Source organism: Eptesicus fuscus, chromosome 20, assembly GCF_027574615.1.
Source record: "Eptesicus fuscus isolate TK198812 chromosome 20, DD_ASM_mEF_20220401, whole genome shotgun sequence".
Classification (NCBI taxonomy): Eukaryota; Metazoa; Chordata; class Mammalia; order Chiroptera; family Vespertilionidae; genus Eptesicus; species Eptesicus fuscus.
The window spans coordinates 12300750-12317088 of record NC_072492.1 but is presented as its reverse complement, the minus strand read 5'-3'; the positions used below and the strand labels follow the sequence as shown (position 1 = coordinate 12317088).

General features: G+C 47.0%; 1 protein-coding gene across 1 annotated transcript; it reads right to left on the bottom strand.

The window, feature by feature from the left end:
* Window positions 1-1370: 1370 nt before the first annotated feature.
* Window positions 1371-9217, bottom strand: TM4SF5 (transmembrane 4 L six family member 5). Its single transcript, XM_008156782.3, has 5 exons — window positions 8861-9217; window positions 2444-2524; window positions 1941-2077; window positions 1555-1735; window positions 1371-1477 (listed from the first exon to the last, which is right to left on the bottom strand). The coding sequence occupies exons 1-5, from the start codon at window positions 9035-9037 to the stop codon at window positions 1463-1465; spliced, it is 591 nt and encodes a 196-aa protein (XP_008155004.2). The 5' UTR covers window positions 9038-9217; the 3' UTR covers window positions 1371-1462.
* Between the last annotated feature and the right edge of the window lie 7122 nt (window positions 9218-16339).

The following is a 16339-nucleotide window of genomic DNA, read 5'->3' as shown; positions in this document are numbered from 1 at the left end:
AAGGGCATGTATATTGGTTGTGCAGGAGGCAGCGGGTCGATGTTTCTCTCTCATGGATGTTTCTGGCTCTCTATCCCTCTCCCTTCCTCTCTGTAAAAAATCAATAAAATATGTTTAAAAAAAAAAGAAAAAAAGAAACTTCTACCAAACTAGGAGGTGACATGTTCCCACCCCTTCAGGCTTCATTTTCTAGAGCTTAATTGGTGAATGTGTCTTTTCCATAGTTGTCCCCTGCCCCCCCCCCTCCCCAAGCGGTGGCTTTTCTGTATACTGATTCCCATTTTGGGTCTCTGCCCTTGATGTTCTCTCTGCCTGGAATCCCTCAGTTATCCAGGTGGTGAGCCCGTAAGCAGATTTCAGCTCCAATTTCACTTCCTCAGAGTGTATATCTATCCCATTGTCAACGTGTTGTTATTTTTTAATCTTCACCTGAGGATATGTTTTACTGATTTTAGAGAAGGGGGGTGGGGGGAGGAGAGAGAGAGAGAGAGAGAGGATGGTTACCTGCCTCTAGTATAAGTCCCCACCAGGATCGAGCCCGAAACCTAGGTATGTGCCTTGACCCAGAATCAAATCAGCCGGCAACCTTTGGTGTACAGGACTACGCTCCAACCAACTGAGCCACACTGGCCAGGTCTCAGTGAGTTTTGTAAAAGTGCTTATCATCAGCTCATCTTTTGCTTCTTTTAAAAACTGCCAATTTTCTGCCAAAACCGGCTTGGCTCAGTGGATGGAGCATCGGCCTGCGGACTCGAGGGTCCCAGGTTCGATTCCGGTCAAGGGCATGTACCTTGGTTGCGGGCACATCCCCAGTAGGGGGTGTGCAAGAGGCAGCTGATCGATGTTTCTCTCTCATCGATGTTTCTAACTATCCCTCTCTCTTCCTCTTTGTAAAAAATCAATAAAATATATATTAAAAAAAAAACCTGCCAATTTTCCACCCTGGAATGTTAAATTGAGAGTACAGAACTTGTCTGTCTTGTTAACTGCGGTACTTCCGGTGCACACTAATAGCTCAATAACTACTCGCTGCCCTGGCCCTTGGGGCTCAGTTGGCTGGAGCCTGACAGGTACACTAAGAGATGGTTCCTTCCGGGTTGGGGCACATGCCCAGATTGCAGATGGATCCTGGTTGGGGTGCGTGGGTGAGGCAACCAATTGATGTTTCTCTTCGGCATCAATCTTTCTCTTTCTCTTCCCCTTCCTCTCTCTAAAATCAATTAAAAATGATAAATAAATAAAAAATTTAAATTCGTGCTTAAAAATATCACTATTTGCTAAGAAAATAAGCGGGGTGCACGGGCCCCACACAGGAGAGCCACAAGCTCGGCGTATCTGGAGGCCTTGGACACTCCGCACACAGGGCACAATCTGAGATGCGCAAGAGAGCTCAAAACGGTTTATTTCCGGGCGGGGTGGGTCGGGTGGGCGTCCAGCGGCGAGCAGCGTGGTCGGTGGAGCCTCATTGAGGGGTGCCCTGCGGAGAAGAGGACGTGAGAACGCAGCCCGGGAGCAAGTAGGCTCCCTCTAAAGCTCCTGGGCACGCGGTCCCACCTTCTTCCTGCAGTCGCCACAGAGGACGCCGATGGCCGCGTTCACCACCTGCACCCCACACAGCACGACCTCCAGGCACGAGGCGGCCACCAGCAGCGAGAAGAGCGTCACATGCCAGGTGACCACGTTAGGCGGCTTCGTGCACTCATCCCACTGGGTGCGGTTGAGCAAGTAAGAGCCTCTGTGGATCCGACAAGGTCACGTGAGAGACGGAGGTCACCGCGGAGAGCCCCCTCCCGGTCCCCCGCCCTGAGCACGCGCCAAGGGGGCTTGGCAAAGGCCTCGCTAGGCCCGCGTGGGGGAAGCGCTCTCCAAGGCAGGCCCGGCCCCCGTGGGGAGAGGCACAGAATGGGGGAGTGAGGGCGCAACGACCGGCCAAGCCTTACTCGGTCTCTTTGAAATGGTAGTTCCAAACGCCGTCTTTCAAACATATGGGTCCGTTTCGGAGCCCGGTTCCGGATACTGAGAGGCAATAGATGGCTCCAAGCAACCCTAACGCCGAGCAGAAGACCGAGCGCAGCATCTGGACGTGGAGTGAGTGGAAGGAGAGTTGAGTCGGCCCCGCCTAGCTCCTCCCCCATCTCCCTACACATTTTCCTTCAAGCCCCATGGCTAGGAGTTAGGTTAACCCTAAGAGCCAGCGGCTGCAGAGGTTCATGGAGGCTGTAGTCCCCTCTGGTCAGGCCCATTGGGGTCTAAGATGTGGCGGGGTGGGGGGTGGAGTGGGGTGCGCGCGGGGGTACTGGGGATGGGGTAGGGCGGGGAAGAGGTGGATCCTGGGACTGCAGAGCAGGTGGTGCAGCTAGGAAGAGGGGGCGTGGCTTTAGCTTGGCTCTTCCTAGACCAGTTCAAAGACCGATCCTGGATCCCCTCTGAATTTGCATCTTACCCTGCAGCGATTCCCACAGCAGCCTGCACCGCAACAGCCCTTGCCCCCTGCCCGGACGGCTGCAATTCCCGGACACAGTACCTATGGAACAAAAGGGCGTGTGACAGCCAGTCCCTCCAGATCCTCAAGGCCTTAGTGGCATTAGTGCTTACCTCCTCGCGGAACCTGCCTGCGATGTCCTCAGCCCTTTGGACTGCAGGAAGACCTTATCTGTACTTCTCCTGGAGCACTCTCAGGTTCCATCTTCATTTATCATAATTTATGTGTCTACTTATTTCTGTCCAGATTGAGGGTAGGGCCTAATAATATATTCCCAATATATCTTGACACATGTTCGGTGCCCAATTGAATGGGAGCCAGGAGGCCTGGGTGTAATGCTAACCCCAATGCACTGCACACTCCACGAATTGATTCATCTCCCAGGGTCTCTGTTTTGTCCTCTGCAAAATGGGTCTGCAATACCTACCTCACAGGGCTGATCTCATGATTTTTTTAAATGAAATAACAAGTTGACTGTATGTCAAGACTAGCTCAGAGTAAATGCTCAATAACTATAAGTTCCCTCAACAGCAGGAAGGAATGGTGGTGCTGGAATGTCTGGGATCATGACGGTGGAGGGTGGAGGAGAATGTTAGTGGAGGCTCTGATGGGAAGTATAAGAATCCCCAAGCCCTAACCGGTTTGGCTCAGTGGATAGAGCGTCGGCCTGTGGACTGAAAGGTCCCAGGTTCGATTCCGGTCAAGGGCATGTACCTTGGTTGTGGGCACATCCCCGGTGGGAGGTGTGCAGGAGGCAGCTGGTCAATGTTTCTCTCTCATTGATGTTTCTAACTCTCTATCCTCTCTCTTCCTCTCTATAAAAAATCAATAAAATATATATTAAAAAAATTAAAAAAATTAAAGAATCCCCAAGATACAGCCCTGGTCCTCTTTGTCTTTCTTTCTCCCTGTGGCCTTCCTCATGGAGCCCATCTCCTCCAGGGCATCAGCTTCTTCCTCCTAAATCATGCCTCCAGATTCAAATCTAACTGCCTAAGGATATATGTTCACTTGAATGACTTGGTTTTAGCTCAAATTCAGCCAGCCTCATACCGATCTCACAATTTATCCCCCAAATTCATCTCCCATCAACTTTCTTTTTAAAAAAAAAATGTAATTTTATCGATTTCAGAGAGGAAGGGAGAAAAGAGAGATAGAAAAATCAATGATGAGGGAGAATCGTTGATCAGCTGCCTCCTGCACACTTCACACTGGGGATGGAGCCTGCAATCTGGGCATGTGCCCTGACCGGGAATCAAAACCATGACCCCCTGGTTCATAGGTCAACGCTCAACCACTGAGCTGTGCTGGCTGGACTCCCATTGACTTTCTTGTCTCCATCATTGGGACTATCCTCCAGATTACCCAGGTTGGAAAACTTGAATCTTTTTTTTTTTTTTAAAGGCCACCAAAATTTTTGGTTGCCTTCCCCCCCCCCCCCCAAAAAATTGGGAGAGATGAAAAAAAATTTGAATCCTTTATACCCAGCCAGACTTCAAGTCCTCTTGACTTTTCCTTCAACAGCTTTTGAATCTGTCAGTTCTTTCTTTTTCTTCAAAGAAAATCCCTAATCATCTCCCATGAAGATGATGCTTTCAGCCAGCCTACTAGATTCCCTATCTCTTTAAAAAAAAAAAAATATATATATATATATATATATATATATATATTTGATTTTTTACAGAGAGGAAGGGAGAGGGATAGTTAGAAACATCCATCAGCTGCCTCTTGCACACCCCCTACTGGGGATGTGCCCGAAACCAAGGTACATGCCCTTGACCTGGGACCCTTCAGTCCGAAGGCTGACGCTCTGTCCACTGAGCCAAACTGGTCAGGGTGTGATTCCCTATCTCTTGCTCCAAGCCACCCCATACTCCATCCTGCATGCTACCATTAAGCTTAAGATTTTTTAAAAATTATTTCTTAAGTTTTATTAGTCTTGTATGCTCACATCCTCAAAGAGCAGCTCATCAAAACTCAACGCAGGAAAGGCATTCCAGGCTCCTTGATTGGGCTCCAGCCTTATCTTTGTTGCACCATTCCAGGTTCTTTGCCTATCTCTCATCTCTGGAATCCCACAGCTGTCTTGATCTCTGCCTCCCTGTGAACCTTGTCTGGCCCATATCACACAAGCAGCATTTTGTTCTCCAGGGGAGGGGCTGAGAGTTTTAGTTCTGTTATATGACCTACTGCAACCTCATAGAAACACCTGCAGAGTTGAATAAACTTTTCACCACTCTCCCCACCTCTATGTTTATGGTAGGTCTAGGACCAGGTTTGTTTTGTTTTGTTTTGTTAATCCTCACCTGATATTTAGAGAGAGTGGAAGGGAGAGAAGGAGAGGGAGAGAGAGACATCAATGTGAGAGAGATGCATCAATTGGTTGCTTCCCACATACACCCTGACCAGAGCCATGGATTGAACCTGCAGCCCAGGTACGTGCCCTTGACTGGGAATCGAGCCCTTGACCCTTTGGTGCATGGGCCGAAACTCTAACCACTGAGAAACACTGGCCAGGCTCTAGGGCCAGTTTTGGCCCTCTGGCTTAGCCTCTCTGGTTAGGTCACTTACTGGGAAGCTCCTGGATCCAGACACCTAGAATTGCCTTTGGGTTTACCAATTTTGAACGACTTATCTATTTGATATTCTTACTTTTTCAGTCCAAGTGTTTCTTTTTGTTATCTGAGTTTCTGTCTCATTCTCTACTCATCTTAATGAAAAGAGATGAGTAATTGTAAACACAGGAGGAAACACTGAGTGTACTGCTCTAATCTGCTTACTTTTCTCCATCTCCATGGCCACTGGCCTAGTTCAAGCCACTATCATCTCTCCTGGGCAACTGCAGTGACCTTCATCCCTCCATCTGGTCTTTCTGCATCCACTATTGACTTCCCACTCTCCATTCTCCACATAGCTGCAAGAGGGATTTTCTTGAAAAGAATAGTTTATTTATAAATTTAAAAAGTATAGTTTACTGATTAAAAAAATTTTTTTTAGAGAGAGTGGAGTGTGCAGAAGGGAAAGGGGGAGAGAGAAACATCGATTTGAAAGTGCAACATCAATTGGCTGCCTCCTGCATGCCCCCTAGCGGAGATTGAGCCCAAAACCCAGGCATATGCCCTTGATGGGGAAATTGAACTGTCAACCTTCTGGTGCACTGGATGACACCCAACCAATTAATTGAGCTATATCAGCCAGGGCCAGATTGATCTTCTTAAGCCCAATAGGGTATGGAGCAACTAGAACTCGAATACTTTGTTAATGGAAATGGACTTAGTATAAGAGCTTCAGAAAACTCTTTGGTAATATCTAGTTGCACTGAATACTAGTGTTTGCACACTTAAGAACCAGCAGTTTTACTCCTAGGTATACATCCAACAGAAATGCAAACATTTATTCACCTAAAGATAATTTCAGGTATCTTTATGGTAGCATTATTTGTTTTTTTTTTTAAAATATGTTTTATTGACTTTTTACAGAGAGGAAGGGAGAGGGACAGAGAGCCAGAAACATCGATGAGAGAGAAACATCGATCAGCTGCCCTCTGCGCACCCCCCACCGGGGATGTGCCCGCAACCAAGGTACATGCCCTCCACCGGAATCGAACCTGGGACCTCCCAGTCCGCAGGCCGACACTCCATCCACTGAGCCAAACCGGCCTCAGCGGTAGCATTATTTGTAATAAACCCAAGTTATAAACTATCCAAATGTCCATCAACAGTAGAATGCTTAAATAAATTGTGGTATATTCACACAGTGGAATGCATAAGAAATAATAAACTACAAACACATGTAATAATATGGGTGACGCTCACACACATAATGTTGAGCTCGAGAAGCCAGACACAGGTGTCCACACTGTATGAGTCCATTTATATAAAGTGCCAAACAGGCAAAACTAATCTATGGGATAGAAGCCAAGACAGTTGGGACTCTTGTCAGTGGCAGGTCGTGTCTGGTGGGAGGCACGCCTGGGATTCTGGTAATGACCTGTATTTTGAGTGCTGAATGCTGAGTGTGTTCACTTTGTAAAAATTCACTGAGCTGTATACTGAGGATCTGGGCAATTGTCTGTATGACTTAAAGAAAAGTTCAAAAACAAGTTTAAAAAGTTCAAAAATAAAAAGTAACATGTCGCCCTAACCGGTTTGGCTCAGTGGATAGAGCGTCGGCCTGCGGACTGAAAGGTCCCAGGTTCGATTCCGGTCAAGGGCATGTACCTTGGTTGCGGGCACATCCCAGTAGGGAGTGTGCAAGGGGCAGCTGAATCGATGTTTCTCTCATCAATGTTTCTAACTCTATCCCTCTCCTTTCCTCTCTGTAAAAAATCAATAAAATATATTTTTTAAAAAAAGTAACATGTCCTTCAATCATTTTCTGTTGTACTTAGAGTAAAATTCAGATTTCTCCTGTGGCTTTCAAGAGTATATATATTTGCTCTGGCCTCAGCCTACCCAAGATCTCATCTCATTTAACCTCAGCTGCTCTGGCCACCTATCCGGTCCTCAGATAAGGGAGCCTGTTCCTGCCTGGGGCTTTGTACTGTCAGTCACCCTGTCTGCCACGCTGATTCTTTTTTTGGGGGGAGGGTGTGTGTCTCAGTTCAGACATCGCCTCCTTGAGGCCTTCCTTGAAAACACTGTAAGAAGTGGCCCTCGATCTTGCTCTACAAGTTCTCTATTGACAGCACCCTGCTTTGTTTTCTTGATAATATCTACTCCTATCTGAAATCATCTTGCTCATTTATTTCCTTTATTTCAACTGCCCCTTAAGTGCACGGCTCTGGTCTAGGCACCTGGCACACGGCAGCCAGGGTAGTGTAATGTACCTGATGTAATGAGGCTTCCATTCTTGCTTCTGTGATACCGTGTATCTCCCCAGTGGGAATGCCAGCTTCAGGGAGAGCAGGGACCTCGCCTGTGTCCTCATGGCATAGCACGGACCAGGTGAATAGATTTGAAAAAGCCTTCTCAAGAGTGGCTCTGGGCATGGAGGGGGGGAGGAAGACAGCTGAGAATGAGCACGTTGAGAGGGCATCCTCAGGGATCTCCCCTGACGCAGGCTGGTTAGATTGTGGAGAAGTTGGGGTGGTTTAAGCTGGAGAAGAGCATGATGTGTTGGCAATCTGAGGTAACATCTCAGGGAGAGTTGAGGTCAGAGGGATGGAGTAGAGTCCAACAGCCATGAATCCATGTGGGATGGGGAGTAGGAGCAAAGACCCCAGAGGGTAAGAGGAGATTGGTGGATAAAGGAGAAGAGGTGGACCTATGAAAGAGATAAAGGGGAGACGTCTCCCAGAAAATTTTATCAGTCAGTTATCCTGAGAAGTGTGGAACTGTGCTGGGTAGGTCTTTTGTCTTCATCCCATGAAGATATTAAACTAGCTTGATCTTCCAAAGTTCCTCTAAATGGGGAGGGGAGTTGCAGGGTGGGAGGTAGGAAGTCCAGGGAATCTGTCTCTCAGTCTCCCACTTTTCCTGACAGATGCTAGTCTCCAGGAAGATGTGGGGGCACCTTCTTCATCACCCTGACCTAGGCTTGAGTTTATCCTTAGCTCTGAGCACAGAGGGGGCATTCAGAAATGTGGGATTGAGGCCCTCACTAGTTTGGCTCAGTGGATAGAGCGTCTGTCTGTGGACCGAAGGGTCCCAAGTTCGATTCCGGTCAAGGGCATGTACCTTGGTTGCAGGCACATCCCCAGTAGGGGGTGTGCAGGAGGCAGCTGATCGATGTTTCTCTCTCATCGATGTTTCTAACTCTATCCCTCTCCCTTCCTCTCTGTAAAAAAAAAAAAAAAAAAAAAAAAAAAAAAAAAAATCAATAAAATATATTTTAAAAAATTCCTGTTTAAAAAAGAGAAGAAGAATTGTGGGGTGAGAGTGAAGAGACAAGGAGACTGGGGCGGGTGACACCAAGATGAGATATAGAATGGCTAATCCGTGACACTGCTTCCTGGCTCCAGACTTTATCAAGGCACTCCCTCCCCCCGCCCCCCCCCCCCATTATTATCTTGCCCTGATAACATCCCACACAACCAGCTGCTCCTTCGGCCTCCACCTCTGTGGCCTCCAGCATCTGCTCAGTGGTGGGATGAGGAGGGGCAGGTAGGACAAACTCCCTTCCCAGAAGGGAAGCCGCTTAGAGCAGTGAGGCTCCGTTCCTTCTCGTTCCCCTCAGACATTCAGCTCAGGACCCGGGTGGCTCCTCCAGCACCTCTACCCAGTGCTCAGTGTTTGGGACCAGATTCGGAGGGCTCCAGGTCTCCCCGTGCCACTGCCATCCCTCCCCAGGCAGCCGCCCGTTTCCCTCTCTCCCTCTCCCTCCCGTTCAGAACCCCTTAGAGGGGCACCCAGCCCCCTGCCTCGCTAGCCTTCTCACCAGCAGGCCCCCGCCGAAGAAGCCGGCCATCATCCAGACTTGCAAGCTGAGGTTGCGGGTGTTGGTCCAAGTGGTCTTCCCATCAGGCACCAGCAGGAGGGCGTTGGCCACGATGCAGACAAGGGAGAGGGTGATGAGGGAGAGCCCCACGAAGCGGGCACACTGTCCCGTGCACATGGCGTGCTGGTTGGACCGGCAGTGAGTGAAAGCGAGCCCGGAGGCCAGAGGGGAGGAAAACAAGCCTGGAGCAGGGAGCAAAGGTCAGGAAAGAGGTGTGGCAGAAACTAGACAGGCCAGATCGATGATAAGGGAGAGAAGCAGGAGACACAGGCAAAGAGGAGGTAGAGGAGGTGGTGATGGGGGTGGGGATTTGGGGGAGGGCCGTGTGAACTGCTGTCCCTTAGGTGAAGGGGAGGATGTGGTGGAGACGGTGGGGGAGCTAGACACAGAGGAAGTTGCCTGGGGTCAGTGTGTTCTTCCTCTTTTCCCTGCACACACCTAGCCCCTCTGTTGGCTGCTTACCTGCTTTCTGATTTAGTCAAGCCCCTTAACTTATCTAAGCCTTAGTTGCCTTATCTGTGTAGTGGCACTCCGCTCTCAGGCTGGCTGTAAGGATTAAATGGACAATGTAAGCAGTACTTTGTCAACTAGGATACACCCAGCAGCTGTATGGTGGCCTCATCATTCCCATCAGTCCTGCAGGGAGGTTTCCTTCTGGAAAGAGACTAAGAAGATAGTTGTGGACGTTTGTTGTTCTTTCATTTCTTCTTCTCCATATTTGTTTATCAAACCCTCTTCCTGTTGGGCTCTCAATGGAAGCCTGAGTGGTTAGAACATTCCATCCCCGGCCTCAGCGTTTGACTCAGCGATGCCCACGTGATCCAAGCCAGTCCCCTGAGAATTATTTTCTGTTTTTGTTGTGGTTGTTGGCAATCTGAGGCCCAAGAAGTTCTGTTTTTGTTGGGGAGCTGAAATTGCTGGTGGCACACTGGGTGTTAGAAAGTGAAGTCAACCCAGAGGAAAGAACATTCAAAGGATGGAAAGACACTAGGTCTGTTGATTATATCTTCGAACATGCAGATTCAGCTAGGCCGGAAGCCCCATCATCCCTTGGGAAGTTTTGATTACGTGCAGCAGTTTGAATTGTATTTCTGCCGACTACTACAAAGAGTCTTTAAAAAAAAAAAATATATATATATATATATATATTAATAATTTTTATTGATTTCAGAGAGGTAGGGAGAGGGAGAGATAGAAACATCAATGATGAGAGAGAATCATTTATTGGCTACCTCCTACACACCCCCTACTGGAGATCGAGCCTGCAACCCAGGCATATGGCCTTGACCGGAATCGAACCTGGGACCCCTTAGTCTGCAAGCCGATGCTCTCTCTATCCACTGAGCCAAACTGGCCAGGGCTACATAGAGTCTTTTTGACACAGAGCCCATGCTGTGGACAGGGCCTTGCTCTGGAGACTGCGGGGATTCTAAATTGCATGCATGAGACTCAGATATGGGCCTTGGGAGCAGAAAAAGGAGAGCGAAGGCCCAAGTAGGATGTGGTAGTGCCGTGGAAGAGACCAGGGCGGCAGGAAGTGCTGCAGGACTTCAGAAGGCACGCGGTGAGAACGTCCCCCGGAAAGTGGTATCCTGCCAGTGGCCTCTGCTGTCGCTTGTCCTGGCCATCCACCCAAACAACTACAGAGACGTGAAAAATGGAGAAAACTTACCCCTCAAAATGAATGCCAGAATGTTAGAGAAATTTTTACTATTTCTGAGGCAGAGGAGCTACTATTTATGAATCAGAGGATACCTGAAAAAAGAAAGTGCTTTGAAGCTCTCCCCACTATCTGCCTCTGATTCATAGACAGCTATTGTAATAACTGATATTTTGTTGGGCTTTTGTTGTATTGTTTAATGCTGAAAAAAATTTCTATGTTGTTTTTGAATGTCTCTTTTCATTAACTTTTCTGTGTCTTATCATGAGTTGTTATTTTATTTATTTATTTATTTGTTTGTTTGTTTGTTTACTATTCTCTTGTGTTTTAGAAGACATATTTTAAATCCTGGTAGTGGTTACCTGTAAGTGTTGCAAAAGCATCCTTTAACTTGTTACCCTGCCTCTCTCTGAGAAGAACCAGACTGTCATTATCCCTGCAACCTCCTTTGAGGGGGTCTGTACAGATGGTTTCCATGCTTATTAGCTTTATAGCATATGGCTATTTAACCAGGTGATCCTGTGGTAAAAATGGAACTCTTTGCTCCAGTTCCTCAATCCTCCATGCTTTTTGCTATGACAGTTGTTGTCCCTCCCACCACAGATAGCCTGTACCTCCCGCCATACGGGCACAGTGGAATGTGGGCAGAAGTGACGATATCCCAGTTCTGCGCTTAGGCCTTGTGCCCCGTCACTGCCATGGGAATAACATGCCCAAGTTAACCCACTGGTAAAAGGAAGGTGTAAGATACAAGGAAAAGGCCCAGATCAGATCCCAGCCTATATCAGCTGACCTCCAACCAACCCATGCATGTATGAGTGAAATAAATGCTCATATTTGTATGCCACTAAGACTTTGTGGGTTTTTTTTGTTCCACAGCAATAGCTGACTGACACAGACCCCATTGTCTAGGCCACAGCTGATTGATCCAGGTATGAGTAGCTGACCCGTAGCCAGAGATCTATGAGGTAGCTTGAGGCAAGAGCTCTGCCCAGCAGAGGTACCTCACTTAATGATGATTGATCAACAAATGGGATATTTATTCTTGGGAAACTTGAATGTGAGACAGCCTGAGAGAGTCATCAGAGGGAGGGGTGGCCCCAAATTAAAATAAATATGAAAGCAGGGAGTGAGCAAAAGCCACGAGGAAATGAAAACCATAAATAAACAGAAGCCATAAGGAAGAGAGCTGTGAATTAAAGGTACATCTCAGCAGAACTGAAAGGCTACCTAGAAAGGAACATGAGCTGGTCTGGCCTGAGATTTCTCTGCAATGGCAGAAGACAAAGGAGCAACATATATAGTAACGACAGCAAAAGAAAAAAAGCAACAACAAAACCCAAAAGCTATCATTCAATTATTGTATATATATTTAAGTTGCTTTTTGTGTGTGAAGGGCAACAGAATTGCGTTTCTGAGAATGCTTGGGTTTGGAAATATCACTCTTTTCTCTTCCTCCCCCTCCTCCACTTCCTCCTCCTTCTTCTCCTTTTAAAAGTACTTTAACTTACCAAAAAATGAAGTAAAATAGAAAACTCCAAAATGTGAAAGTCTTGGCATAACTGTAAATAAGTTTCATAAATCTAGTTATGAAACTGAATGTGCCATGTCCAGGGGCCAATTTAAAGAACTATATCAGGAAAAACCAAGTTTACCAGAACAAAAATGGTAATTCTTGGTTTAGGTCATCAAAACGTCCAAAGGTAGAACTACTTTCAGGTATGATTCATGAAAGAAATAACTGATAAGTTGGACTTCGTTAAAATTAAAAACTTCTGCTCTGAGGGGACTCTTTCCCCCTCCCCACATGGGAGTCTTGTGCTTGTTCTTCAATAAATTTCCACCTTTGCTAATAAATAAATAAATAAATAAATAAATAAATAAATAAATAAGTAAGTAAAAAACTTCTGCTCTGAGAAAGACACTGTCAAGAGAATGAGAAGATAAGTCACAGAATGGGAGAACATATTTGCAAAAGACACACCTGATAAAGAATTGTTATCTAAAACATACAAACAGCACTCACTGCAGGCGGAATTGGAACCTCCTGCTTCAGCGAGATCTCCAGTTCACCTCAATGAACAGGGAGACCCATCTATGCCCTGAAGAAGTTTGATCCTGTGGGACAACAGACCTGCTCGGCCCATCCTGCTCGGTTCTCCCCAGATGACACATACTCTTGACACTGAATCACCGTCAAGAAATGTCTCAAGGTTCTGATGACCCAGCAGCCTCGCCCTGTAATCTGAGGGTTCCTTAAATGTCATGTCTCTCCTGCCACTTGCCACCCCTCGGAGACTTTCCGAAACCAAGCTGCCCACTCAGTGGGCCTTGAAGCCTTCTTACCGCCCATTGCTCTTCGGAATCCAGTGTCTTCATGACCTTTGATCGCGCTTGTGCGAAGCAATCATGGCAGCACCCCCCTTGAAGGGAACACGTTGGAGTCTTCTTTTCCTATTTTGAGTCACTGCCAGGTTATTAAAATGATTTGAAAGGAAAAAAAAAACATACAAAGAACTCTTAAAACTCAACAATAAAAAAAAAACAACCTGATTAAAACATTGGGCAAAAGACCTGAATATACACCTCACCAAAGAAGATGAAAAGATGCTGGGGGTTGGGGGCGGCCAGGGAGAGGTCAATGGGGGAAAAAGGAGACGTATGTAATACATGAAACAATAAAGAATTTAAATTAAAAAAAAAGATATAAAGATGACAAATAAGCATCTCAAAAGTTGCTCACAATCATGTCATTGGAGAAATGCAGGTTTCCCTGTGCACCTATTAGAAAGGCCAAGATCCAAAACACGGACCACATTGAGTGCTGCATCCCCGGCGCCCTTGATGGCACAGAGGACAGTGTTGTGTGGAAAAACACAGACACTGATAACAGTCAGAAGGTGATTCAGAAGAGTCCGACCCTAAGAGACTTTTGGAATATTTTAACCAATTTATTTTACTTACAGTTTTCTTTACATGTATGTATCAGGATAATTTTTTAAAGGTTCTAAAAGAGCTTTAATTAACAAAAAATTGGAGTGTTAAGCCCTAGCTGGTTTTGCTCAGTGGCTAAAGTGTCGGCCTGTGGACTGGAGGGTCTCGGGTTCGATTCCGGTTAAGGGCACATGCCCGGGTTGTACGCTTGATCCCCAGTGGGGGGCGGGGGGGGGGGGGGGGGGGCGTGCAGGAGGCAGCTGATCATTGCTGTTTCTATCTCTCTCTCCCTCTTCCTTCCTTTCTGAAATCAATAAAAATATATTTTAAAAATTTGAGTGTTAAGAAAGCATTGTGTTGGCTCTGCCCTGGTAGCTCAGTTGGTTAGAGCGTTGTCCCGATGCACCAAGGTTGTGTGTCAGGGATGGGGGTGGGGCGTGTTATCAACCACATGGGAATCTGCACAGCATCTGCTCACCCTGCCCCAGCTGTTCGGGGCCAGCCCTTAGGTTTGCAGGTGGCAGCTCTGGTCCAGGGAAGACTTTGGGTCCCTTAGCCTCTGGATGGTAAGGAGGTAAACAGGCCAAGGGTACAAATGTGGGCCAGGCCTTGGGTACAGCTTGATTTATACATTAAAACACTTAGACTTAAGATACGTGGGTCTTCATTTGCACTACTGTCCTGGGCCTTACAAATGTTAGCAGTGGGCCTGGAGGATATACTACTACTACTAACTAACATGATAGTAATGGCCATCCTGTATGCCAGGCTCTGTTCTACGTATTTAATATATATTAACTCCCATAATTCTCATAACAAACCTACAATTGGAATGATTGTCATTAGCTTTGACTTGCAGATGAGGAGACTGAAAGTGTCTGGATGGAAATCCAGGCAGTTTGGCTCCAGAGTCTGTGCTGTTGACTGTAATGGTTTGTTGCCTCCACTCAGAGAGGGGAGCCTCTGGACAGAGGCCTGAAGGACAGGAAGAGACCGCCACGGGATGAACTGGAGGCAGAGCATGTTCTGGGTTGAGGGACAGGTAAAGGCTCTGGCAGAGAAGAGTTGCATTAAGGGACCAAAAGGCCCTAGCTGGTTGCTCAGTGGTTAGAGCATCGGCCCACACACCACAGGGTTGCAGGTTTGATTCCTAGTCAAGGGCACATACCTGGGTTGCAGATTTTTAAAAAATATATTTTATTGACTTCAGAGAGGAAGGGAGAGGGAGAGATAGAAACATCAATGATGGGAGAGAATAATTGACCAACCGCCTCCCGCACACCCCGCATTGGGGATTGAGCCTGCAACCCAGGCATGTGCCCTGACTGGGAATTGAACCGTGACCTCCTGGTTCATGGGTTGACATTCAACCACTGAGCCACACTGGTCAGGCTAGGTTGCAGGTTTCATCCCCAGCCTTGGTCCAGGTATGAGCGGGAGGCAACCAATCAATGTGTCTCCCTCACATCGATGTTTCTCTCTCTCTCTCTCTCTCTCTCTCTCTCTCTCTCTCTCTCCCCCTCTCTCTTCCCCTCTCTCTTTCTCTCTCATTCTCCCTCCTTCCCTCTCTCCTTCCTTCCCTCCCTCCCATCCACTGTCTCTAAAAATAATGGGGGACGGGGATACAAGATGAGGGCAGAGGGGTAGGCAGGGGTTAGTTAGATCATGTAGGGCCTTGTAAGGCCTTTAGAGGCCTTGGGGCGGGAGGTGGGTGGGCGTTTAACCTTTTGCACTCGGATGTCGAGATTAAAATTACTCTTTGAATGTATCAATAATTTGAAATATAAAAAAATCCAAATAAATAAGTTTGTATGAAAAGAAACTCCAGTTTTTTATTCTACTGCCGCGCTTTGTAAAATCTGGGGTATTTAAAAAATTAAATCCCGAGTAGAATAAAGGAATCGAGAAAAAAGCAAGCGAGTGATATGATTTTATTTGTTTTTTATTTATTATTATTGTTATTTTTAAAATATTTTTATTGATTTCAGAGAGGAAGGGAGAGATAGAGAGAGAGAAGAGAGAGAGAGAGAGAGAGAGAACGTTAGAAACAGCAACTAGAATCATTGATCGGCTGCCTCTCCCCCCACTGGGGATCGAGCCCACAACCTGGGCATGTGCCCTTGACTAGAATTGAACCTGGGACCCTTCAGTCTGTAGACTGACGCTCTATCCACTGAGCCAAACCAGCTAGGGCTATTTATTTTTTTAAAAGACTGTTTTGGTCGTGTCCAGGGAATGGACTGAAGAGGGGACGGGTGGAAGCAGGGCCGGGGACTATCACAGTGGTGCAGGTGGGAAATGGTGTAGGTGTGGAGCGTGGGGATGTGTATGGGGGCAGTGGGTTACTGATGGATTCAATGTGGAGGTAATGGAAAAAAAGAAGGAAACCAAAGATGAAACAAAACTAAATCTCAAACTTGGGCAAACAAATGAATAGTGGCTTTGTTTCCTGAAGTGGGGACATAAAACCATGGAGGTGAAAAGTACGAAGGGATATCCGGGAATAAGAGCGATGCTTTTCGGAGGATCCCGTTGAGGATGTCTCATAATGTAATCTGGGGTGGGGGTCGGGGCTGAATGATCTCTTCGCATGTAAGGCCAGAGTTATCAGGTCCTGAAAACTAAGGTCCAAATGAGGGCCACATGGAGTCTTTAGGGGATAAATAGTCCCCAGATGGTGGCGAGTGTTTGAATTCAGATTTTTCAGTAGAAAGGTTGTGAATATAGCCCCTCCCTTCTCCCCTCTCACTGCTGAGACACCTGGAGACCAGGGGACCAGAGCTCACTGTCTCTTCTCACCCTCCACTGCATGTTTGTGGTGAATA

Excerpts from the sequence above, each read along its gene's own strand:
- TM4SF5 (XM_008156782.3), bottom strand. The coding sequence starts at position 9,037 with ATGTGCACGGGACAGTGTGCCCGCTTCGTGGGGCTCTCCCTCATCACC. Across the intron at positions 2,525-8,860 it reads TCTTCGGCGGGGGCCTGCTG|GTACTGTGTCCGGGAATTGC; the intron begins GTGAGAAGGCTA and ends TTTGTTCCATAG. Across the intron at positions 1,736-1,940 it reads TACCATTTCAAAGAGACCGA|AGGCTCTTACTTGCTCAACC; the intron begins GTAAGGCTTGGC and ends TCGGATCCACAG.